This window comes from Aulonocara stuartgranti, assembly GCF_965226115.1.
Source record: "Aulonocara stuartgranti genome assembly, chromosome: 2".
Lineage (NCBI taxonomy): Eukaryota > Metazoa > Chordata > Actinopteri > Cichliformes > Cichlidae > Aulonocara > Aulonocara stuartgranti.
This window is the reverse complement of record NC_138940.1, coordinates 13,850,586-13,877,981: the sequence shown is the minus strand read 5'-3', so window position 1 is coordinate 13,877,981 and position 27,396 is coordinate 13,850,586. Positions and strand designations below refer to the sequence as shown.

At 43.2% G+C, this 27,396-nt stretch overlaps 1 protein-coding gene and 1 long non-coding RNA gene across 2 annotated transcripts; both read right to left on the bottom strand.

The window, feature by feature from the left end:
* Positions 1–11,874: 11,874 nt before the first annotated feature.
* On the bottom strand, positions 11,875–15,318 carry LOC309690056 (uncharacterized protein). Its single transcript, XM_082506907.1, has 2 exons — positions 12,812–15,318; positions 11,875–12,349 (listed from the first exon to the last, which is right to left on the bottom strand). Exon 1 carries the CDS (start codon positions 15,300–15,302, stop codon positions 12,984–12,986), a length of 2,319 nt encoding a protein of 772 aa, XP_082363033.1. The 5' UTR covers positions 15,303–15,318; the 3' UTR covers positions 11,875–12,349; positions 12,812–12,983.
* Positions 15,319–19,674: 4,356 nt separating this feature from the next.
* On the bottom strand, positions 19,675–26,195 carry LOC309690052. The gene is made up of 2 exons (XR_014271594.1): positions 24,398–26,195; positions 19,675–23,955 (listed from the first exon to the last, which is right to left on the bottom strand). It is a non-coding gene; the product is annotated as an uncharacterized lncRNA (long non-coding RNA).
* Positions 26,196–27,396: the final 1,201 nt, after the last annotated feature.

Here is a 27,396-nt window from a genome sequence, read left to right as displayed (position 1 = left end):
ATCAGTAGAGTGTATTAACCTGTGGTATAAGCAGCAGTCACTGAAATATTACTGTTTCAGACAAGAAATCTAGCACATAAAAGCCAGGGTGGGAGGAATCTCTGCAAACTGACTTACCTCTGCAAGTGTGAAGCTCAACAAAAATCTGACTCTCCAGTCACAGACAAACAAAAACTGCAGCTGGGAGATAGAAAACGCTGTCTGGGTCTTGCTGGATGTTGCTGGTCAGAGTCCCACATTAACAGAGTGCTTCTTGGTCCCACTGACCCATGTGGACAGTGGCTGTGGAGAACTGTTCTGGAAAACAGAAAAAAGAGATTTAAAATAACAAAAAGCCAAACAGGATTTCCACAAAGACTCTCTTGGAATCAGCAATCAAAAAAATCACTGGTTCATATTTCAATTAAATATGAACAGGTTCCTTAAATGTACGTAGTTCAGATCTGATTTAATTTAATTTCCTTCACACAGCACATTCGTCCAGGCTGACAGGTAAACATCGAATTAATCTCAGGTAACATGACTCATAGTAGAGATTCAGTAAGAAAGATTGCTAGCTCTAATATTATTACCACACAATCCAAGGACACACCAAAAGCTCAGATTTGTAGAACTATTTAAACAAATGTCTTCTGAATATTCAATTCATGTTCACAGTGGGAGGGTGGGGGGGGTGTCGTGGAATTTTTTAAATAAAGTCTGCAACACAGAAAGAGCTGTGATCAAGCTATTTATTACTGCGCCAACACACATCAAACATCACAGTTCAGTCATGTCAGCGCTGCCACAGAAGTGGTGCTCCTACTCCTTTATGCATTCCAAGGAAGAGGGAGGAAGTTACAAACTGATCCTACCACACTTCATGTGTCTCGCTATGAAACCTAACGGATCAATGGTTATGCTGTTTTGTGCCCTTGGCCTTATCAGCACCTGTAAAGGGAGTTGTTTTCTCAAACTGCTGACGCTGAAGTAAGTTCATCTAGTTTTAGAAACTTTCACTGAACAGTCTATAACAGTGTCACAACTAAGCATATGCATAAGCACTTAAATGCTTTAAATGAGAATAACAGAAAATTTCTATTACAGAGGCTAGAGCCTGTCCCAGTAGTCATAGGTAGAGCACACCTGGACAGGTCACCAGTCTGTCAGAGGACTAACACAGAGACAGACATCAGAGTAACAAATCTATTTAAAATTAATGTAAGTTTGCTGCAGCTGTATGTATGAACATGTGTTTCTGTGCTCACAGTCCACCTCTCAGGAACCTGCAGTTCACTTTTAGTCAACTTTAAACAGACCTCACAAAAGGCTGATGTGGCTGGATCAGTAGTCTGATTTAAGTATGATACCTTTGGCCAGGGATTAATCTGGTGCATTGCTTCACTGCAGTCTTACGTATTTTCCCCACACCTGAATATACAAGTAACAGCTTCAGCTGATGCAGCCTGACTCAATCCTAAATGTTCAGCACACAGAGATACAGAGGTACTATTTAAAGTTTAGTGATAACCTGAGTCACTGATCATTTGCAGTATTACAGAGTCTGGCAGTCTTTGCATGATGTCCACGTCACTGTAAGTTTCTAGCTGACTCTCAGGTGTGACAGGTGTGCCAGCAGGAAAGAGTAATAATAACCTGCATCCTGAGGTTTGTCATGCAGGATTAAAGGAGCCAGGCTTTGTTCACACAGCTAGGATTGTATTTTACACTGACCCTGGGTCAGTATAAGTATCATACAGTTTAAACGAAGCACTGAAACTTGCACATATTTATTATAGATGCACTGAAGCTAATCGAGATATTTGCTGTCAATCTGTGGCTGCGATTAAACACTTTACTGGAAACTTTATTAACTAGTAACTTCATCAGTCATGACAGAAGCTAATATTTCTGTGCTAACGTCGTTTAACCAGTAACAGCTTTACTCCAATATAAGCTAACGTTTACACCGTAACTTTAAGCTAGCACTATAAAGACGGTAAAACACGTAATAATATCTACAAATGCATCTTAAAGCTGTTATATTAGCACTCGGTGTATTACTAAGATAACCACATTAACATTACTGACACTCGCTGACTTTTAATAGTCATTCTATAAATGCTGTCCGTTTAAATGGTCTTACCTGTACACACTGCATATCCACCGGATTCCAGCCAGAGTGGATTCTGGAGTCTTCCCACGCTCCTGTTAGTGATCCTCCATCTGGATGGATGAGAACAACCTTCTGAACAATCTAGCAGGAGATGGCCCATATCTATGGGACTGATTTGTGCTAATAACGCCCATTGTATGGACTGATAACAGCCGAAGCGGGTGAATAAAGTCACCCAGTAGCTAGCTGTGCCATTACCCAGCATACATCACTCCCTCCGTAAATGCAACAAACGTTACAAAAGTATTGTTCTACCTGTTTTTCAGGTAGTTGTTTACATTATATAATTTATTGTGTTCTGTATACGTCACTACAATGTGATTTGGAAAATGTCTAAATATACCGACAACAGGCACTTCCGCAGCAATCTCTTCAATCGGAGGACCCTTCACGTCAATTCCCGACGCGAGAGGGGTACCCTGCACGTCCATAAGTGCAGCAGAGGGAGCCTGACCATGCGTCACACGTTTGACGAGTTGGGAGTGAGAACGTGTTGGTGCAGCAGCAACCACAGCCTCCCAGACACTGTTCTTCAGAGAGGTGTACTGTTTTCCCTCCTTGTAAATCTCACATTTGATGATGGACCACAGGTTCTCAATGGGGTTCAGATCAGGTGAACAAGGTGGCCATGTCATTAGTTTTTCTTCTTTTATACCCTTTCTTGCCAGCCACGCTGTGGAGTACTTGGACGCGTGTGATGGAGCATTGTCCTGCATGAAAATCATGTTTTTCTTGAAGGATGCAGACTTCTTCCTGTACCATTGCTTGAAGGTGTCTTCCAGAAACTGGCAGTAGGACTGGGAGTTGAGCTTGACTAATACCTTAGAAAACCAGTCTTGAGATATTTCTTGGCCCAGTCTTGACGTTTCAGCTTGTGCGTCTTGTTCAGTGGTGGTCGTCTTTCAGCCTTTCTTACCTTGGCCATGTCTCTGAGTATTGCACACCTTGTGCTTTTGGGCAATCCAGTGATGTTGCAGCTCTGAAATATGGCCAAACTGGTGGCAAGTGGCATCTTGGCAGCTGCACGCTTTACTTTTCTCAATTCATGGGCAGTTATTTTGCACCTTGGTTTTTCCACATGCTTCTTGCGACCCTGTTGACTATTTTGAATGAAACGCTTGATTGTTCGATGATCACACTTCAGAAGCTTTGCATTTTTGAGACTGCTGCATCCCTCTGCAAGATATCTCACTATTTTTGACTTTTCTGAGCCTGTCAAGTCCTCCTTTTGACCCATTTTGCCAAAGGAAAGGACGTTGCCTAATAATTATGCACACCTGATATAGGGTGTTGATGTCATTAGACCACACCCCTTCTCATTACAGAGATGCACATCACCTAATATGCTTAATTGGTAGTAGGCTTTCGAGCCTATACAGCTTGGAGTAAGACAACATGCATGAAGAGGATGATGTGGACAAAATACTCATTTGCCTAATAATTCTGCACTCCCTGTACAGCATCAGGGTATTAAAATTCATTTCCATCTTAGAAAGCCCAGCAGGAGTTCTCATCACTGTTTAAATAATGAATGTAAATTAATGAAGCAATAATTGTACTGTTTACCTCATAATCATTGCAGAACAGAGGGTGAAATTGATCTCCAAGATGGCGCCGCGTATGGATGCGCTCAAGCTGGAGGGCTTTCATCTGCTGCGCGCGGACCGGCAGGCCGCTCTCTCCGGTAAAACCAAAGGTGGAGGTGTCTGCTTCTACATCAATAGTGGCTGGTGCACAGATGTAACAGTGATTGCTCAGCACTGCTCTCCCTCTCTGGAATATCTTTTTATTCACTGCAAACCGTTTTATTCTCCGTGGGAGTTTGCTTCATTCATCCTGGCCGCTGTTTACATCCCGCCAGACGCAGATGCGCAAGCAGCTCAGTGCGCACTCGCAGAGCAGATTCTCCACACGGAGCGGACATACCCGGACTCTCTCATCATTGCTCTTGGGGACTTTAACAAAGCCAATCTGAGCCATGAGCTTCCGAAATACAAGCAGTATATTAAATGCCCGACCAGAGAGGAGAGGACATTGGACCACTGCTACAGCACGATCAGCGGGGCCTATCGCGCGGTGCCGCGCGCTTCACTCGGACTTTCTGACCACGTCATGATCCACCTAATCCCCGCGTACAGACAGAGGCTGAAGCTCTCCAAACCTGTCGTGAGGACCAAAAAACTGTGGAGCAACGAGGCTGTGGAGGAGCTTCGCACGTGTTTGGAGACCACAGACTGGGACACAATGAAGGCTGCTTCTAACAGCTTGGACGAGTTTACGGACACTGTCACCTCCTATATCCACTTCTGTGAGGACAGCATTGTGCCATCACGCACCAGGGTGAGTTATAACAATGACAAACCCTGGTTTACCCCTAAACTCAAAAAGCTGTGGCTGGAAAAGAGTAAGGCGTTCAGAAGCGGAGACAGGGACTGCTACAGAGAGGCCAAGTACAGGTTCACTAAAGAAGTGGACATTGCCAAACATCAGCACTCTGAGAAGATGCAGCAGCAGATCTCAGAGAATGACTCGGCCTCTGTGTGGAAAGGTTTTAGGAATATTACAAACTACAAGCCTAAAACCCCCCACTCCACTGATGACTTGCTCTTGGCCAACACCCTCAACGACTTCTACTGTCGTTTTGACGAGCCATCAGGCAGCCTTCACACCTCCAACGACCCCAACAATAGAGGCACTTTGGACACTCATTCCCCCACCTCTCCCCCCTCCATAGAGCCATCACCACCTTCAAACTGTTCACCTGCAACACCCGCCCCCTCACCCCACACAAAAGAGGATTTCACACCACCTCCTCCGACCACAACTCTTCATATTCATGAAGCAGATGTGAGGAAGCAGTTTAGGAGTCTGAATGCTCGGAAAGCTCCCGGCCCAGACGGTGTGTCTCCTGCCACCCTCAGACACTGTGCAAACGAGCTGGCCCCAGTGTTTTCTGGCATCTTCAACTCCTCACTGCAGGCATGTCATGTGCCTGCCTGCTTCAAGTCCTCTACCATAATCCCTGTCCCCAAGAAACCTAGGATCACTGGACTAAATGACTACAGACCCGTGGCTCTGACATCTGTGGTCATGAAGTCTTTTGAGCGCCTAGTTCTCTCCCATCTCAAGACCCTCACGGCCCCCCTCCTGGACCCCCTGCAGTTTGCATATAGAGCCAACAGGTCTGTAGACGACGCCATCAACATGGCCCTACACTTCATCCTGCAGCATCTGGACTCCCCAGGAACCTACGCCAGGATCCTGTTTGTGGACTTCAGCTCTGCCTTCAACTCCATCCTTCCAGACCATCTCCGAGGCAAGCTTTCCCAGATGAATGTGCCTGATCCCATCTGCCGGTGGATCACTGACTTCCTGACGGACAGGAAGCAGCACGTGAGGCTGGGAAAGAATGTCTCGGACTCCCGGACCATCAGCACCGGCTCCCCTCAGGGCTGTGTTCTTTCTCCTCTGCTCTTCTCCCTGTACACCAACTGCTGCACCTCCACCCACCAGTCTGTCAAGCTAATCAAGTTCGCAGATGACACCACCTTCATTGGGCTCATCTCTGACGGGGATGAGTCTGCCTACAGGAGGGAGGTTGAACGTCTGGTGTCTTGGTGCAGCCACAACAACCTGGTGCTGAATGCCCAGAAGACAGTGGAGATTATTGTGGACTTCAGGAAGCACACAGCCCCACTCCCCCCCATCATCCTGACTGACACCCCCATCACCTCTGTGGACTCATTCCGCTTCCTGGGTACCACCATCACCCAGGACCTGAAGTGGGAGCCCACCATCACCTCCGTCATCAAGAAAGCCCAGCAGAGGATGTACTTCCTGAGGCAGCTGAAGAAATTCAACCTGCCAACACGGACGATGATGCAATTCTACACTGCAATCACCGAGTCCATCCTCACCTCCTCCATCACCGTGTGGTACGCTGGAGCCACTATCAGGGACAAACAGAGACTGCAGCGTGTTGTGCGCTCTGCTGAGAAGGTGATTGGCTGCAGACTCCCATCTCTGCAGGACCTGTACACCTCCAGGACACTGCGGCGTGCAGCCCGGATCTCAGCTGACCCTTCTCACCCTGGACACAGTCTGTTTGATCTGCTCCCCTCAGGCAGGAGGCTCCGGTCCATTCGCACCAGAACCTCTCGCCACAAGAACAGTTTCTTCCCCTCTGCTGTTGGACACATGAACAATAACCACATGACTGTCCCCGCCACTAACACATGACCCTACGCTGTGTCACTGCATCATTTCATGTCTGGCACTGATCACCACCTGCACTCATGTATATATCTTTCTACGTAGCACTCATAATTCTTATTCTCATGTATATCTCATGCACATATCTTTCTTTCTACATAGCACTTTAATTCTTATTGTTTGCACTGAAGCACCGCAGCAATTTCCTAATGTTGTAAACCTCAACATCTGGCAATAAACCCATTCTGATTCTGATTCTGAAATAATTGTTTCTATGATTATATAACTATATATAATGATTATTGTTTTGGGGTTGTTTTTAGTTTAAATCAGGACTTCTGTGTTGTGTTTTCCATGCTGCTAAAAATCAAGTTATGCTTAAACACCTAGTTTGTACGACATGAGTGCCAGAAGTGACAGCTGCCCTAATTCTGATGTCAGAAATGTGTGTTGAGCAAGCAGATGTTCTGGGTCATACCTTCTCATCTGCTAATCAGCAGGGTTTTAGCAGTAAAGATTACAGATGTATGGTCTTTGGCTGCTTGTTACCACCACGAGAACTGTATTTTCAGCTCAAGTAACTGAAACCTTTAGTCTCAGGAACTTTTTCTGGGAATTCAAGAATACCTTGAGACTGCTCATTATCTGTGTTTTCACATGCTCATGAAAGGATTTGCATGCACATCACAAAACAAATATAACTATGTTTTTTACCAAAGCACAATCAGGAATTCTAATATCTATCAGCATGCATGCAGGAAAAAAAACCCCTCCATGTTACAGTCTTCTTCACCTAAATTTGGGGTTCGCTTTTCATCACTTCTTACAAACTAATCCAGCTGCTTTTTTTAATGTTTTTTTATGTTTCAGCTTGCCAAACAATGAGGGCCATTGTGAAAGTAGCCAATATATCCTTGATTTCTTAAAACTCATTGTTGCAGCTGGAGGAAGTACCAAAGTGACTTCCCCTTAGACTGATTTTTAGTTTTAGTCCCCTTGTTTTCCTAAGAGTTATCGATTCTGTAACTATTTAAATAATGTAAACTAATGTAAGTCTTTTGGCCACAACCAACCAACCTATTGACCTCACATTCTGTACTGGCACAAGATGCCACTAAACATGTTCTAAAATCTTTAAGCACTTATTTTTCAAAACCAGCTTTGCAGACAGCGTTAAATCCATGCTAGTTCTTGAGAGCAGGGCTCCATAGTGTAAATTAGACTTTATACATGTAGTGTTTTATGTTCACCACAACCCACATTAACAATTATCTTGCTCTAGGGTAGCACTGCTAACCATTGCACCACTCTACCACCCAGAATAGAGTGCATCGAAAAAAGACTACACATTGAAAAAGGCAGGTCATTTTTAGCCTTGAAAGTGTTGTATTCAAATATGTCCCAATAGCTCTCCTGACTCGTGTTATCTACAGATATGCCAGAAAATTGGCTCTCTGCATGGTGAAAATGTAATCAGTGTTATGTTGAATATATATTACCAAAAACAATATATTCAGAAATGCAATACAGGGACCATAAACAAAACTTCTGGACACCCCTTAATCCTCGAGGCCTCCTGTTTTTAAATGTCCAACTTACAGTAACAGCATTGAAAAAGCAAAAAAAAGCAGCCTGCTACACATCAACACATACACAACATGCACACATCCTGCAGATCCCTGCAGCAGGGACCTTTTAACATGGGTATGATTGGATGTCCGTGTCAGCTCTGTTTTGTCTTTAATAGAGGTTGTTATTTTGTGCACAGATATGTACACACTGCTGCGAGGTTAATACATAGGTTGCTGTGTAATGAGCTCCCAGATTTACATTTCAGAACCACGGTTGTCTTGGTGATAACGTTTTATGTGTTGTTATACGTTCTGGACAAAATGTCTCCCAGCAGTAACAGTGCAGTGGTTTCTGTGTTAACAGATTGTCTTCAGCTGACCACCTGCCTTCTGCAATTTGCCTGATTGGAACCAATTTGCAAATTGCTTGAGATAAACACACACACACACACACACACACACACACGCACACACACACACTCTGAAAATGCCAACATTTGTCAAAGTTCATTCACTTACCAAATTACAATAAATAAAGGTGTATTTCAACCACATAAATAAAGCAGCTTCAGTATAAATTCTGTTCTTTTCTATTATTTATTTTATTCACATCAGAAGCACCCTCTTGCTCTGTGTAATATGGATGCAGTTGGCTTTTGCTGTGTGTGTGTGTGTGTGTGTGTGTGTGTGTGTGTGTGTGTGTGTGTGTGTGTGTGTGTTGTAAGTGAAGCAGTCTAGTCAGATCTAATCAGATGGTGTCTTTAACCTGCCTTTTGGCAAGGTGATTGCTTGACTCCACATACTCAGAGACGGTGCCTCTACATACACAAATGCACAAATGTGATCACAGTTTTATTTCTGAACATGTATTTCATCTATTTTAATTATTCTCAAGTGTTTTTATAAATTTTACATTTTATAAATTTTGTTCATATCTTTTGCATTGACCAAGGGTTCGTTCTTACTGAGCTGAGCTGATAGACAAGTTATTAACTGATAAAATAACCTCCTCCTTCCAGAGTCTTAAAATGACCAGAGTATACAAAAATTAGGCATGTCCTTTATTCCTTATAAACTGTGACTAGAAACTGAGCCCATAATGTTATCAGAAAATGTTTACAGAGATCACAGAGCAGAGATGCCAAGATCTGGGTTTCTTTCTCATTATGCAGATTTAAGAGACACTGGCTTCAGTTTTCAGGCTTGGATGTTACATCTACCATTACCATCCCAAGAGATGGTGACCACACAAAAATCTTACAGGTCAAAGATTTTACATGCACTTACTCACATGAACCCTAATGTTTTCCTAAATCTAACCAAGCAGATTTATCATCATTGATTTGTTCATCAAGCTCTTCTACAGCAGACTTCATGCTTCCCTTTATGCTGCAACCTTACATGAAGTGGAATCCATCGACAGCAAAAGTCTTAAATGACTTTCTTTTGAAACATTTTCTGGTGTTTGCATGTTGTTTTAACAAACTACATGCCACTACTATATAATATGGATAAAGTCTTGCCAACAAAGTCTCAGTATACTAAAAAGACATATTCACAGGCTGAGGGGTATTTTTTTCCTTTTAATGTTGATAAATGCTAAACTAAAAATCTGATTTGTTCTGTTCTGTGTCAGACTGTGTAGTAAAACAAATGCTAGAAAGTCAGATACACAATACAGCTCAATAAATGAAATCTGATAAATCCCTGCTACTGATCTGCCTTATATGCAGTTGTCAATCATCAGTCACTCTCAACACAGCTGAAATCTCTAGTAGATAGTAGAAGGCCAAAGGTGAAAAAGTAGACTAGTATTTTTTTTTTTTTTAAGTACATTTAGATACATCATATGAACCCTTGCAGCAGCTGTGGGTTGTCCTTGCTAGTTGGAGAATGGGGGAGCATAGGCTGTTACTATAATCTCAATTTTAAAAAAAAACATGATTAGCAACACCCCCCCGTCCCCCCCATCCAAAAAGAAAAAAAAACAGTTGTCAGATGCTCTTTAGCTGCAACACTTTCTTTGGAGAAGAAAATTACATATTGCTTGTAATTACTATCACAAAATTGCAATATTAGTTTAGAATTCTTAAATACTCCTGATGTCACAAAATTTCCTCATATAAACTTCATAAATCATTCAACAGCTATGATCTTCATCATCTGTGTTGGTAGTCAGATAAGGAACAGTTTTGTTTTTTGTTTTTTACAGAATCCATTAAATATTTAAGAGAGATTTACAAAAGCTCCTCATTTTGCATGAAAAGAGTGCATCTTTGTTTGCTCTTTGTGGTTTGATGGTAAAGTTGTACACTTCTAGAAACATGTTGACATTTAGAAATGGCCAGATGCTGCTGGAGAAAAAAAAAAGTGACACTTCTTAAAGTGCATTTCTACATCAACCCCTGTGATATGTGGTGACACTTGGACAATATAGGCCAGAGTCATCCTTAATCCAGTGCAATGTAGTTGGGGCCTGGAAGGAATGCCAAAGAGGAAAAACAACAGCAGAGACGTGATTTCTCACATTTACCCATTTCTACCTACTTTTCCCCCAACATCCCATCTGTCTGTTTTTCTCAGTCGCTTCACTTTTGAGATACTTTTTTAAATTGTTGTTGTTGTTGTTTGTGTTTTTTCCCTTTTTTAATTTTTTTTTTCCCATGATAGGAAATTTGGCTTACATGCATACGTTTCGGTTTGTTATGTAATATGTGATGAGGAATTTTTCAAAATTTTCACAGTATATTTGAAATAATGTAAATGAATAAATAAAGCAGTCACAGCAATGGAGCAGAATGTAATGAGCTCTTATTAAAAATTACTCACTATAGACTTTATAGCACAATTTGTAATGTTATCCAAATGTGCAGTGAGTATCACTGAAAACTCTACTGTACACTCTCCTGCTTCCTCAAGTGGCTGGTTTAAGACCTCAAGGACGGATTAAAAATCACACTGGTTTATTGTAACCCTTTGAGAACTGTATGCACTGCAGATAAAGGGCATGTTCATTCCTCCTGAACAGGAGTTATAATGGTAATTGGTTCCAATCAGTTTCCCACAATGCCTCAGGAAAATAGCGTATAACCAAAAGTCACTACCTAGGCATTATACAGCATCATTATGCTGAAGTTAAAATGCACATTAAAAATCTAAGGAGCTTGGAAAGAAAAAGCGTCTGGACTTCTTTGAGTTGCTTGAAGACGTTTCACCTCTCATTCGAGAAGCTTCTTCAGATCTAAGGGTCAAATGGTGGAGAGTCCCAGATTTAAACCCAGTGGGAGTTTCCCCCCAAAGAGGGACAAATGACCCCCTGATGATCCTCTACCTAATCAAATGAGCCAAGGTGTGAAACCGGGTGTGGGTCACAATCAGCCAGGGTTTCGGGTGAGCTCATTGTGAAACCTGGCCCCACCCTATCATGTGATTTCCTGAGGTCAGACGGCCCAGGATGTGAGTGGGCATTAAGGCGTCTTGGAAGGGATCTCACCATTTGACCCTTAGTACTGAAGAAGCTTCTCGGATGGTAAATGGTAAATGGCCTGTATTTATATAGCGCTTTACTAGTCCCTAAGGACCCCAAAGCGCTTTACATATCCAGTCATCCACCCATTCACGCACACATTAACACACTGGTGATGGCAAGCTACATTGTAGCCACAGCCACCCTGGGGCGCACTGACAGAGGCGAGGCTGCCGGACACTTGCGCCACCGGGCCCTCTGACCACCACCAGTAGGCAACGGGTGAAGTGTCTTGCCCAAGGACACAACGACCGAGACTGTCCAAGCCAGGGCTCGAACCAGCAACCTTCCAATTACAAGGCGAACTCCCAACTCTTGAGCCACGATCGCCCTCGTTTCACCACGGATGAGAGGTGAAACGTCTTCAAGCAACTCAAAGAAGTCCAGATGCTTTTTTTTTCTTTCCAAGCTCCTTAGACTACGATGACTTGTGTAACGCTAAGTTATTTAAGGACTAGTTTATGTCAATGGATGAATTTACTGACTGACGCGCAGAAGAAATAGTTCTTTATGGAGCCCAGATGGTGTGAATGATGAGACCAAAAACTGCAATGTCTTGTACCAAAAATATATTGAATAAATAGGGGAAAGGGGAAATGGAACAAAATAATTAACACAACACACAACGTAAATGTCCACAATTAAATAATAAATCAGTGCTGTGATTTTTCTGTGCAAGAGTCCTTTTGCTAAGAGTCCTTTTTTTTGGTCCTTTTCTTTTTAAAGTTCACTTTTAAGGTATTCCTCCTTAGGGTCCAGCTTCATACAAGGGGGAAATATGTCCGTAATCCAAAGACGGCTAAGTGGGGGAAAACAAAGAATGGTCCTACCGGCTCGCCACTTCAATATGAAGAAGATCAATTCAAAGGGGGAAAAAAACCTGACCTGTAGGTCAGAAAAATGTCCATTAGCACATCAAGTTCGATTCAGTGTACCGGTAAACAAATATATTCTTCTGCAAGTCTAGGTAACAATGCAAATCATAAATCATCATCAATCAATGTACAACAGTTAAATCATTAATCATCTTGGCTACGTAGCTTAATCTATACATTCCAGTAGCGTTCGCTACAAACAATACAAAAACAACAATAAAGAAAAACAACTGTCTAACAGACAGCATAGCCGAATTCAAGGCAACACATAACAATAATCTTTCAATCGCACTTTGTTTCAAAGTAAGCCCATTAACATGCTTAAGTAAATAAAAGTGTTCAAAAACAGCGGTTTTTGAACCGGAGTTCTGCTTGCGGTGGGAGCGCTGCCGCACAAAGTCATTTTTTAAATCGCGAAAACGATCGGCTGGTTACTGACAACCAAAGGTTGAAAGATATTAAGGACACTTACCGCTGAGTTTAAAGTTTAAAGATGAATTGAGGGGAGAAAACGCTTTGTTTTCCAACACCGTTCTAAATACCATAAGCTCACAGCCACAGCAGGAGTCGAACCCGGAAGTATCCCTCCACAGCCGGTTTTCAGAGTTGCCGCGACGTGGGAGGAGCCAATCAGAAGAGGGACCTCAAATCAGCTGACGTGGGTCATGTGACAGGGAGTAGTTGATATGGGTTACAGGTTCCCCCCTCAATCTCATGTACGTCCCTGTACATGGTGGTTGGGTCCGGATGACAGGTTGTTCAGTGGCAGTAAGCAGATGGTCCTCTTCATCCTCCAGTGCATGAGTAAAGGCAGTGGTTAAGCCATGGACTAGTGCCTGAATACTCTTCAAGATGGGCTGACCAAGCGTAGAGTATTGTAACCGGTCCGGAGGTTTCCTGATCCGAGTTGATGTTCTCAGAGGTTCTAGTTCAGAGCTGGAGGTGTCAGAGTTAGATGGTAGATCAGCAGCAGAGGACATACTGGACTCAGTCCGCAATTCAACATTGGTAGGTTCAGCAGAGGACAGACTGTCCTCTGATTCCACAGTATCAGGAGCTTCCTCCTTGACGGGGGTTTTTGAGTCAGGGGTTTCGCTCTCTGCTGGCTCAAGAGGAGGCAAAGGGAGCGTAGCAGGTTCACAGACTGGTGTATCAGATGGTAAAGGTTCAGTGGCTGGAACGGCAGATGACGGTTCTGGCAGATTGTGGACAGTGGTGAATTGCAGAGGCTCTGATACAGGATCATACCATTGATGCGGTATCATTTCATCCTCATCGTCTGACTGAGGTTGTGCACAGTCCTCATCAGAAGGGTTGAATGACTGCTTCCTGGTTGGTTTTACAGTTGTTCGGTTGGTTCGAGTGGAATGCGGCAAAAATCCACATGGTAATAGGAGATCTCTGTGTAGAGTACGAATCGGTTTGGATTTGTTCTCCGGTCGGACAGTGTACACTGGAAGATTTTCTGCTCTTTTTACCACCACATAGATGTCTGGTTCCCATTTGTCTGCGATTTTGTGTTTGCCTCGGAGTTTCACATTACGTACCAGCACCCTGTCACCAACGTCCAGTTCAGAGGGGGTGATATGTTGGTCGAAACGGCTCTTGTTTCTTTCCATGAGCTTCTCCGCATTGCCAATGGCAATTTTGTAGCTCTTTTCTAGATTTGACTTCAGGTTCTGGACATATTGTGAATGAGTCAGTTGATTGCCGTCCACAGGCAGTCCAAAGACCAGGTCAATCGGGAGGCGAGGTTGTCGACCAAACATGAGCTCATAGGGTGAGTAGCCAGTAACATCACTCCGGGTGCAGTTGTATGCGTGGACCAAGGGCTTAACAAAATCTTTCCAGTGAGTTTTCTCTTCTGTGGTGAGTGTTCCGAGCATATTCAGGAGTGTTCTGTTAAAGCGCTCGACTGGATTTCCTCGTGGATGGTATGGTGTAGTTCTTATTTTGTGAATTCCAGCCATTTTGCAGAGTTCTTTTATTGTGCGTGACTCAAAGTCTGGTCCTTGATCACTATGGAGCTTTTCTGGGATACCATAATGAACCAGAAAACTGTCCCAGAGACATTTGGCGACAGTCTTTGCTTTTTGGTTTGGAGTGGGGACAGCGACAGCGTACTTGGTAAAGTGATCTGTTATTACCAGGATGTCTTTGGTTCTGCTCCTGTCGGGTTCCAGTGATAAAAAGTCCATGCAAACCAGTTCCAGAGGTCGATAACTTCGAATGTTCACCAGGGGTGCCGCTCTTTCAGGTAAGGCTTTTCGTTTGGTGCATCTCTCACATGTCTTCACTTTATTCCACACATCATTGGCCATTTTTGGCCAGTAGAATCTTCGACGTACGAGGTCAAGAGTACGTTCGATGCCCAAATGACCCATCTGGTCATGCAGTTCTGACAGTACTTCAGCCCGAAATTTCTGAGGTAACACTAACTGGTGATAGAGCTGGTCCCCAACTTGCCTCCTCCTCACGAGAATGGCGTTTTGGAGCTCCAGGCGATGTTGGTCTCGGAGTAGAAGGGGCAGTTCTGGGAGTTCATCCCGCAAGACGGGAGGTGGGCTTTCCCCAGTCTCTAGCAGCAATATGACATGCCTCAGGGTCTGGTCTTCCCTCTGTCTCTCAGCGATTTCAGCATTCGTCAGCTGAGGAACAACAGGAGGTGCAAACTGAGTGTCGTTGACGAAGCTGTCAGGCAAACTGTCGGCATGGGCAGTTAGTGACTGGATGAGTGCGGTGGTGGACATCTTTTCAGCCGTACTATAAACGAGCTGCCGGTCACAAAGGGCCTTGACTGTGTGTTGATCGATGGAAATTGAGGAAGACTGATCCAGATGATGTTGGGCAAATCGGAGAATTCTCTCCCTCTCCTTTTGGGACATCTGGTCATTGGAGAGTTCTCCATGTGGCCTGCGAGAGAGAGCATCAGCATCTGGATTTTGCCTACCAGATCTGTACATGATTTTGAATGAAAATGTAGAAAGAGCACAGAGCCAACGGTAACTGGTGGCATCTAATTTAGCAGAGGTAAGTAGATAGGTGAGTGGGTTGCTGTCAGTAATGACAGTGAAGTTGGTGCCGTAGAGATAGTCATGAAACTTCTCCGTAACAGCCCACTTGAGAGCCAGAAATTCCAGTTTGTGAGCTGGATATTTGGACTCACACCTCGACAGACCCCGACTCGCATAAGCAATCACCTGGTTTTGTCCTTGTTGCTCCTGGTACAGAATAGCTCCTAGCCCAGTAGAACTAGCATCTGTATGGAGAAGGTAAGGCTTCTGGGGATCGGCGAAAGCAAGTACTGGTGCTGTCGTGAGTTTTTTGATAATTGTGTCAAAGACTTGTTGACATGCAGGAGTCCAGCGACTGGCAAGTGGTTCCTTAGGATCCAAATATTGCTCTTGCTTGAAGGTGGCTCTGAGTTTCCGCTGTGATGGAGGATATCCAGCAGTAAGGTCATGCAAAGGTTTAACGATGTTAGAGTAGCCTTGGATGAACCTACGGTAATATCCTGCGAAACCCAGGAAAGAGCGAAGTTCTTTAAGATTCTTTGGAATCGGCCAGGACTTAAGTGTCTCGATTTTATCTGGATCTGTCTGCACACCATCCTTTGACACAACATGCCCCAGGTATTTAACGGATTTCTGGAAAAACATGCACTTTTCAACTGAGAGCTTGAGTCCAAATTCCTTCAGACGGTGAAGGACTTTCAGTAGTCTCCTCTCATGCTCTTCAAGCGTTGGTGCAAAAATAATCAAGTCGTCAATGAAGACCAAGACTTCTTTCAAGTTCATTTCTCCCATGCACTTTTCCATTAGTCGTTGGAAGGTACTGGGTGCGTTTGTGACTCCCTGGGGCATTCTGTTGAACTCATAGAATCCAAGTGGACATACAAATGCTGTTTTGCTCTTGTCTTCCTCCTCCATTTCAATCTGATAATAACCAGATTTAAGGTCAAGGACTGAAAACCATTCTGATCCAGAGAGAGCTGTAAAAGTATCCTCCAACTTTGGCAATGCATATGCATCTTTGATGGTCTGCAGATTTAGTTTCCGGTAATCAATGCAGAGCCGCACACTCCCATTCTTCTTTCGCACCACGACAATGGGTGATGCAAAAGGTGACTCTGACTCTCTGATGACCCCAGAGTCAACCAGCTCCTTCAGGTGTTGGCGCACCGCATCCAGATCTTGAGGATGGATTGGTCTTGGGCGCTGTTTGAAGGGAGTAGGGTCAGAGAGCTTGATCTGATGTTTCACTTTGTTGGTTTTCCCAAAGTCAAGGTCGTGTTTTGCAAAGACATCATGGAGGGCGTTTAACTTCTCAGTAATACGACTCTTCCATTCCGGTGTTAAGGGGGAGTTACCAAAGTTGAAGTTGAACCCAGAGGTCACAGGGTTAGGAGGCATACTGTCATGACTCCTTTCCTGACACTGAATAGACTGAATGGCACTGATCTCCGCAATGATGGCTTTGGCTGGGAGGGTTACATCATGATCAGACTGGTTGCAGATTACCACAGGTAAGTGGTATGGCTGGTGAGAAGGGAAATCCATGACACAAGACGGGACCATTAAGCCACCTGGCAGAGGTGACGAAGTTGGATGTTCCACCAACACAGCCTTCTCGGCCTGGAGGCAGCGTCCGCAAATTAACCCCTCCAAGGCAACAGTTTTTCCAGCTGGGATGGTCTGTGGTCCGTCAGTGTGCAGCTTGATGATTCCGTGATGGTTACTGTTGGCCAGTCTGTATCGTTGCTCAAGGATTTTCAGCACCGCTCTGTATCCATGTGGCGCTGGAATGGAGGGTTGTTGGTCTGAGAATGCTTTCTCATATGCCAAGTCCAGAGTGTTCGTACCAATCAGTATTGACGGCTGTTGAGCTGATTGGACATCAGGAACTACCAGGGCAAGTGTGTCAACAGCTGTGGTGGAACCCAAGAAGTCGGGAGGGAAAGTGACGTTCAGCTCCACATAACCAAGGTATGGAACAGCTTGGCCATTTGCTCCTTCTATCTCCAGGAGATTTTTCAGAGGTTGTATTTCATGGTCAGAAAGATAATCATGGTGGAAGGAGTGAGAGATGGTGGTTACCTGAGACCCAGTGTCTAACAGGCAGTTGAATACAGTTCCTCCAATCGTGACCTGTGCTGTGCTTCTGGTTCCAATGAGTCCTTTAGGCAATGTGATGGAATGTCCATCCTGCTTGTAACTGGGACATGGGTCGACTGCAGCCTCCGTCTGTCCCTCCACAGAGACTGCCTCTAGTTTGACGATTTGTGATTGCTGTCCCAAGCCTGCTGTCTTTTTTCAAGTTGTTTCTTCTTTTTCAGAACCAGTGTCGGGTTCGGAGGGTTGGCGCATCCTGCTGACATGTGCCCATCCTCTCCACATTTAAAGCAGTAGCCTGCTCTAGGCCGGGAACTGGTTGCACTGCTGCAGGGTCTTGGTTGTGCTGATCTGAGTTGAGGTGGTGCTGGCTTGGAGAATTGAGATTTCTGTGAGAGAAGAGCAGCCATTTGACTCTGCAGTTTCTGCATCTGTTGCTTCAGCTCATTAATAGCCTTGGTGTCTGAATGGCTACAAGCACATGTGCTCTGCGAATGAACAGCGGCACGAGGCTTGGATGCAGTTAGGTGCTTCTTCATGAGATTCTCCTTGGCCAGCTGTCTACCCTCCTCAGTTCGAAGCAGTAGGAGGAGCTCTGCAAAATATGGGGGATCGCTCCTCAAGTTCTCCAACTGTAGTTTGTTTAGGATATCGCTATCCCAGCATCCTCGACAAAACTGCTTGAGTAAATGTTTGTTGAAGTCTGAAGACAAGATACCACCTCTTTTCATCACAGTGTTCAATGTGAGTTGTAAACGTTGCAAAAAAGCAGAGGGTTTCTCACCCGGGTCCTGTAACGTATTCAGGAATTGAGCAAACAACTCTTCACCATCTTGTACTAAAGCAAAAGCAGAATCCAACACTTTTAAATAGATGGATGGAATTGTGTTTGAGCCCAGCCCTTTCACAACATCTGCTGCTGGAGGTAGCAAACTTTCAAGGATGCGACGAGTGATCTGTAGAGGTGCCAAATTTGGATCTGCTAACAGCAGTTCAATGTGAGATCTCCAGGTCTCATAATCTGTTTCGTTGGCTGGTTTGGGGATCTTCCCAGAGAAAGGACGAAGTCTGAATGCAGGTACGGTGTCTGTTTTTACAACATGCTCCACCACTACTTTTTGTATTTCTGGGGGGTTCATTTCAGTCTGTGACAGTGAAAATCTTTGTGGATGTGGCAGTGACCCTTTTGGTCAGGTGAGGGATTGCTGGTAGCTGTCTCAGGGATTGTGGAGTGTCCAGACAACGACCCCTGCTGGCCAGGCAGAGATGATGCAGGCTCCACAATTTGGACTGAGGCTCCCTCTAAGTCACTGTCTTGTTCGATTCCTTCCAGATGCTCACTAATTTGTCCCATCATTTCCCGCAGAATATCTGGAAAATCCCTGCCGCTGCAGCGTGCAAGTTGCTTGAGCTCGCCGAGGTAATCTGCAGGGGTCCTGACTCCTCCTGTGGCTGTGCATTCTGCGGCAAGCGATCTTACACAAAAAGTCAAAGCCGAGTGATTCTTTGACCGATGAGTATATGGGAAAACCGTATTAAGAGCAGTTAACGCAGAACTATCACAATATTCAACGATCAGGTTTTTGTAAAAAACACTATTTGCGTCATCCACGAAAATAACCGTTTTTATACGACCGTATTGTTTCAAATAATCAAGAATTTCCTCATCTTTCTCAGTGTTCGTGGCACCAGAAACAATGACAGAATGTGCAACATTGACCCCACTTTCCTGAATAAACTTCATTTTTTCTTGTCGCGGACCTTATCAAAACCACAGAAAATACTGAATATCAAATTACATCAAATAACACAAAAAAACCCCACTCATTCACCCATCAGGCTCCTGGCTGGCTCGCCACGTGTAACGCTAAGTTATTTAAGGACTAGTTTATGTCAATGGATGAATTTACTGACTGACGCGCAGAAGAAATAGTTCTTTATGGAGCCCAGATGGTGTGAATGATGAGACCAAAAACTGCAATGTCTTGTACCAAAAATATATTGAATAAATAGGGGAAAGGGGAAATGGAACAAAATAATTAACACAACATGAAGGAAATTGCCTTCCCGGGTTTCCTCCGTGGCGTGAGCGATAAGCAGAGTTCTGTCCTTTCCTTCTAAGATTCCTAATTATTTAAAGTAACACTCAGGTATGCCATTCAGCTGGGTTAGTTACGACGTCGGGAGCAGCTTGGGAGAACAAGGAAACACAGACTGCTTCAGGTTGTCTTCCCAAATCGACTCAAAGGTTTATTTGATACACAGCAGTTTATATAGATGAAAAAAAAGGTTCGTGTGTCAGCTTTCCCAGTTCAAACCGGTACAGACCAAATAAGGAAACGTCTTCCTGCCTTGTGAACAAAGAAGTATCCTGTGTGTAGTTTATCAGCTCAGCTACAATTTATGATCATCCCAGCAAAATACACTCCTAGACATAAAATACAGAGTTCTTTCATTAGTGAATTCTGAAACAAACCACCTAGCCTTTAACGAGCCTTTTCCAGGAGATAAAGAAAAAGGGAGGATGGGAGTAAGGAAGTGGTCTCATCTCTGTGGTGTTTTCGACCTTCTGGTACCAGCTTGTGAGTCCTACACATTAATTCTTGGGTCACAGAGAAAGAGAAAAACAACTAGTAGTTGGGCCTTATTGAGTAACAGTTTTCCTGTATAAAACAATATCCTGTAAATGCTACTATGGTATCAAAATACCTAACAGTTCCCCTCTTTTATTATTTTTAAAAATAATAACTCAAATAGAAAGGAAAAATCACAAATGTAATAACATAATATAAAAAGCAAATCATAAAATGTAATAGTTCACAACCTAATGTTCAATATACACATCAGGAACATCATTGGTAACATCTGACACATAATCTGGGTCAATTTGTGCTAATTGCAAATACATTGAAGTGGCTGTACTGGTAGCTATATGGGTTATCATTGAAAATGTGGCTTGCAGAAATGTGAACATGGTTGCAGTTTACAATACAAAATAGCAAAGAGAAATCCTAAGGTTAATGCGATAGATATGATAAATAACCTAAATATATAAGAAAGTATATAAGAAAAACAGTTCTTCAGTCGTCTCCTGGTCTGGTCCCAGGTTCGAGAGACATAGAATAAGCGTCGTATGATGACAATGGGCATTTCATTTTCTCCATTATCAGGATGGAATGAGTCTGGCTTTATCAGGTTAGACATCATGTGGTACTTTTGGCTTTCTGTTCCTGCTGGATGTTTGAGTACCTTGTTGTGGCTCTTTCAGACGTTGTGTGTTAATCAGTGATTGCGTGTGTGCACTGGATCCGGGCGCTGGCTCGCCTGAGATGTCGTCTACCCGTGTGTGTTTATTTGCTCTAGTTCCGGGCGCTGGCTCGCCGGAGATGTCGTCTGCTTGATCCGACGCCTGAGATGGTCCGATTGGGCTGGTCTTAACCCTGCTGGCATGAATCCACTGAGGTTGTCCGTCTGTGAGGATGCTGGTTCTTCGTCACTGCCAGTACAGTCTGGGGCTGGAACACGCGCGGCCTCCCAGAGAGTCCTTGGTTTTAGTGGCTTCTCCAACATGCGTCTCCTTGTCTCCACTGGTGGAACTGTGGAGGGGAAAGGCTGAGAGAGACAAACTTTCTGATAGTTATTATTCAGTTTTTCTATCAGGTTGTGAACATCAGTGGACAATGCAATATACATCACCTTCTACTAGCGGTGCCCCTCTGGAAGCTGACCATGGTGTTGGAAATAGTCTTATTTCAAATGGAGATAATTTGGTTACTGCAGATTGAGTCATTCCAATCTCACAGAGGACTTGAGGAAGTAATTTGACCCAGGTCATTAAAGTTTTAGCACACTTTTGAATTACTTCTAATGTGAATGAAGATCCTCTATCACTGTTAATCTGGTGAGGTATTCCGAATCTGGGTATTATTTCATTGCTCAACTTTTGACAGACTACTTCTGCAGTTTCTTTTGAGGTTGGATAAGCTTCTACTCATTTACTAAATTGATCCACTATTACCAGTAAGTACTTGATGCTTCCTTGCGCTGGCATATGTGTAAAATCAATTTGTAATGTATGAAATGGAAAATCTGGTTGTGGTAAATGCTGATGTTTTGCTTTTGGTCTTCCTACATTAGTTCGTGCACATGTTAGACAGGTTGCTAATATGCTTTTTACTGCATGTGATGTTTTCTCAATTACAAATCTTGATTTTATTGCCCCTATTACCCCTCTTTGTCCGACATGACTCACACAGTGAAAGTGTCGGGCAAGGACTGGCATCAGGGAATATGGGAGGGCAATCAAACCCTTAAGATTTTGTATAAGCCATCTCTGTCATCTAAGGTACAGTCATTATTCTCCCAATAGGTGTAATCACATGCAGAGGCTTGCTCTTGTATGAATTTTAAATCAACATTTGTGTCTAAATAGTCTGGGAGTGTAACAAGTGGCAGCTGTAGGGGCACAGATAATACTTCCTGCGGAGGTGGGAGCTGTGATGCAGCTGCAGCCTTGGCTGTCACGTCTGCTAAGGCATTACCTGTTGCTTCGTCTGTGTCAGCTGTACTGTGTCCTTTCGTTTTTACAACTGCAACGGCCGATGGCAGCTGTATAGCCTGAAAAAGTCTTTGAACAAAATCACAATTTAGCAATTTATTTTCCATCAGCAGATCTAAATCCTCTCTGTCTCCACAATGTGCCAAAGTCATGCACAACGCCAAATGCATAGCGGCTGTCTGTGTAAATCGTCACATGCTTATCCAAATGTAGCTCACAGGCGCGTATTAAAGCCATGAGCTCTGCTTTTTGTGCTGAGTGAAATGGTAATGAGTGAGCCTCTAGTATGATGTCAGGCACTGTTACCACTGAATAGCCACAAAGAAATGAGTTGTCATTCGGCCTTGAACAGGACCCGTCCACATAAACCGTGGCTGAGTCTGAGATAGGTGTTTGCTCTAAATCTGGACGTGGTGCTGTGGATTCCTGTATACGTGTCATGCAGTCATGATCGTCAAGCCTGTCTGAGCCATCCTGTCGGTCAGAAGAACACAGTATAGGATCAATAAATGTGCTGGCGAATCAGGTGTGCTGCTCGCTTTTATAGTGAGATTTGCATATGCTGTTTAGTTATGTTTGCTAGAATGGTCGTGACCTGGTGATTGGTGTATAGAATAGTGTCATGTTAGAGTGTGAGCTTCTCGCAGTCCCTTATCATGATAGAGCAAGCTACTACTGCCCTCAGGCAGGCCGGCATTCCTGAACAATTCAGGCAGCACCTTTGAGTGGCGGAGGTCAGCACTCCCTTTAATGCATTGAAAGAGACAGTCATTTCTGTGGATCACAGTATTCGAGGAGGCTTGTCTTTTTTGCAGCATTCACGCAGAATGTGGTCATGAAAAGAACAGTCTGGTATCCACTGTCTGCAATAGTTCACCATGCCTAAGAAGGACGACATGTCCTTCTGTGTAGTGGGACGAGGGACGGAGGTCACAGCTTTGACCCTGTCTGCAGTCATGGAACGTTTTCCGTGAGACAGTGTGAATCCCAAATATTGAACAGAAGTCTGACAGTACTGCATTTTCTTTGCAGATGCTTTGTGGCCAGTCTTTTGGAGGTGCTGGAGAAGCATGTGTGTAGCAGTTTGACACAGTTTTTCACTTTCAGCACAGAGGAGGAGGTCATCCACATGTGGATCAGGGTGCAGCCCTGGAGGAGTGGAGCACCATTGAGAAAGCAGCAGAGCTGTCTATCATGCCTTGGGGCAAACGAGTCCAAGTGTACTGCTTATTTCTATGTGTGAATGCAAATAACGGCTGTGTGTCTTCATGAGAAAAAGGAGCGGAGCATAAATCCACCACGGTAAAATGTGTATGCAATGCATGTCAATATGCTGTGAACATCTGAAACGAGAGGTGGCAGAGGAATGTTGACTGCATTAATTTGCCTTAAGTCTTGTATGAAACGCCATACGCCAGGTTTGTTAGGCTTTGGCACAGGATTGACAGGAGTGTGGGCTTTATTACTCCTGTAGTCAATAAATCTCCTATCATGACATCTAGAGCTGCGGCTTTTTCCGTGGAAAGGGGACATTGCCTGACATATACTCGCTTTTTGTTTTTTAGCTGTGCGTGATAAGGTATGCAGTCAATAAATCCTATATCATTCTCACTTTTTGACCACAATGTCATATTCTGGTATTCAGCTGGCAATGTAACTGCAGAAATAGTACAGTGGATAGGGTAGGTTAGATCTATGTGACGACATGTTTCGTAACCTATGTCTGAGTTATGTAACAAAATCACTGTTTGACCTTCACTTGTGTGAGCAGTTATCATGTTGTTGAACAGTGTGAGAGAAACAAAAGTGTGGCTCCCAGTCATGGGATTACCTGTTAGTGGCGTCTGTACACGTTTTTTTTTGGCACAGTGTGTGACATAGAGTACCGGACAAAAAGGATGTTGAGTTCATTCTCTGCTGAGGGTCCAGCTGACACAGAGGATGTTCCTTCTCCATCATGTCGGTACATAGGGCAGAGAAAACATAAGCTGTTATCAGTGTCAGCAAACATTTCACCCTTTGTGTTAAATTAAATACACAAATTCATTTTTGCTTTGGGTGTCTGCGGCTGCTGGAAAACTGAGCTAAATTTGCACCTCTAGCTTGTCCAACAGTGCATAAAGCGTTTTATGAATACTAGGATGGATTCATCAGGCTTCTGTTTACACATAGTTACTGTATTTAAGTCAATTTTGTCTCTGGACATTGTTAGCAGGAATTTCTTTAGATTCTTAAAGAAATCGGCGACTTTGTCATTATTTACCCTCCTTTTGTCCATAGCGGTAACATTTGATGCATCACGTCGCGGCATTCTATCATATATTTTCTACAGGACTTTTTAAGCAGACTACTTTTCTTATCACAAATGATATTCAACATTTCTACTGACCTGTTTTCTGGCGATAATCGTTCGGGATAAGGCTCCGAAAAGAAATTAGAATGCATTGAACTTCTTAAGTTGTAAACAAAGTCAGTCACATAAGCACTCCCGCATGTTCTGGATACGTGATCATGGACGTCTTCACCGATTCGCGGACGTAGGTTACACGTAACCGGAAATGGGAGTTATACTGAGCCGTTATTTGAGACTTTATTTTGTATTTTATTAATTTTTTGGTTTTACAGGTACTTTAGATTTTTTATCGGACCTGTCTGTGGTCTTTGAATAATTCTGACCCATGTTCAGTGATTTCCAGAGGGGTTTACACGCTAGGAGGATTTATGTTAGTATTTTCGCTGCGGCACAGCTGAGGTCACTTTAAATTTATTGCTAGCAATTTTTTGTTTGTGTGAGCAACTCTCACTTAGCGAGCAACTTCTCGCTTAACGAGCAACTTCTCGTAAAACAACAGGCAACTTCCTGTGTCTTTCTGCTTTTAATTTACTGCTTTTAACCCTTGTATGGTAATCGGGTCTGTGAGACCCGTTTTCAGTTTTCTTTCGTTTTTTTTTTTTTTAACAAAATTAAATTTAATTATTTACTAGCTTTCTCTGAGTGAGCAACTTCTCACTTTTTAACGTACGTTTCAAGATAACAGGCAACTCCCTGTGTCACTCTTTGATGAGCAACTTCTCACTTAACGAGAAGTATTTAAGACAACAGGCAACTTTCTGTGTCACTTTTTCTGAGTGAGCAACTTCTCACTTTTTAACGTACGTTTAATTAAACAATTAATTATTATTATTATTATTATTTTTTAAACAAAATTAAAATATTCAAGACAACAGGCAACTTCCTGTGTCCACCAACACCACACAAGGGTTAATTTACTTTATTCGGGGACTGAGGAAGTCAGTCAGTGTATCTCTCTGGATCACTAAGTGAAACTTCGTCAGCATATCCCGTTTCTTTATTCGGGGACTGAGGAAGTCAGTCAGTGTATCTCTCTGGATCACTAAGTGAAACTTCGTCAGCATATCCCGTTTTTTTTATGGATCGATCACTGAGAGAGGTATAATATGGTCTCTATATAAATATGAAAGACGCATATTTACCTTCTGTCAGTATCCCACTTCTGACACCAAAATTGAAGGAAATTGCCTTCCCGGGTTTCCTCCGTGGCGTGAGCGATAAGCAGAGTTCTGTCCTTTCCTTCTAAGATTCCTAATTATTTAAAGTAACACTCAGGTATGCCATTCAGCTGGGTTAGTTACGACGTCGGGAGCAGCTTGGGAGAACAAGGAAACACAGACTGCTTCAGGTTGTCTTCCCAAATCGACTCAAAGGTTTATTTGATACACAGCAGTTTATATAGATGAAAAAAAAGGTTCGTGTGTCAGCTTTCCCAGTTCAAACCGGTACAGACCAAATAAGGAAACGTCTTCCTGCCTTGTGAACAAAGAAGTATCCTGTGTGTAGTTTATCAGCTCAGCTACAATTTATGATCATCCCAGCAAAATACACTCCTAGACATAAAATACAGAGTTCTTTCATTAGTGAATTCTGAAACAAACCACCTAGCCTTTAACGAGCCTTTTCCAGGAGATAAAGAAAAAGGGAGGATGGGAGTAAGGAAGTGGTCTCATCTCTGTGGTGTTTTCGACCTTCTGGTACCAGCTTGTGAGTCCTACACATTAATTCTTGGGTCACAGAGAAAGAGAAAAACAACTAGTAGTTGGGCCTTATTGAGTAACAGTTTTCCTGTATAAAACAATATCCTGTAAATGCTACTATGGTATCAAAATACCTAACACAACACACAACGTAAATGTCCACAATTAAATAATAAATCAGTGCTGTGATTTTTCTGTGCAAGAGTCCTTTTGCTAAGAGTCCTTTTTTTTGGTCCTTTTCTTTTTAAAGTTCACTTTTAAGGTATTCCTCCTTAGGGTCCAGCTTCATACAAGGGGGAAATATGTCCGTAATCCAAAGACGGCTAAGTGGGGGAAAAGAGGGGAAAACAAAGAATGGTCCTACCGGCTCGCCACTTCAATATGAAGAAGATCAATTCAAAGGGGGAAAAAAACCTGACCTGTAGGTCAGAAAAATGTCCATTAGCACATCAAGTTCGATTCAGTGTACCGGTAAACAAATATATTCTTCTGCAAGTCTAGGTAACAATGCAAATCATAAATCATCATCAATCAATGTACAACAGTTAAATCATTAATCATCTTGGCTACGTAGCTTAATCTATACATTCCAGTAGCGTTCGCTACAAACAATACAAAAACAACAATAAAGAAAAACAACTGTCTAACAGACAGCATAGCCGAATTCAAGGCAACACATAACAATAATCTTTCAATCGCACTTTGTTTCAAAGTAAGCCCATTAACATGCTTAAGTAAATAAAAGTGTTCAAAAACAGCGGTTTTTGAACCGGAGTTCTGCTTGCGGTGGGAGCGCTGCCGCACAAAGTCATTTTTTAAATCGCGAAAACGATCGGCTGGTTACTGACAACCAAAGGTTGAAAGATATTAAGGACACTTACCGCTGAGTTTAAAGTTTAAAGATGAATTGAGGGGAGAAAACGCTTTGTTTTCCAACACCGTTCTAAATACCATAAGCTCACAGCCACAGCAGGAGTCGAACCCGGAAGTATCCCTCCACAGCCGGTTTTCAGAGTTGCCGCGACGTGGGAGGAGCCAATCAAAAGAGGGACCTCAAATCAGCTGACGTGGGTCATGTGACAGGGAGTAGTTGATATGGGTTACACTTGGATGACTGAGAACCTTCACACGCACATTAAAAATGTTTACACAACATATACGTTATTCATTAATAATATGAGAAAATATGATCAATATGTCTTGGCATTTATTTATCTATTTAGCCAATTTATTGTTTCAAAATAGACCACGATCACCCTGGCTATGTGTGTCATTTAAATAGTTTAGGGTTTCAGTCTAATTTTCCTTTTGTGCCTTTAATACAACCCAAGCATA

Bases quoted from the DNA above. Each gene is read 5' to 3' on its own strand.
- LOC309690056 (XM_082506907.1), bottom strand. From the start codon at position 15,302: ATGTACAGATCTGGTAGGCAAAATCCAGATGCTGATGCTCTCTCTCGC.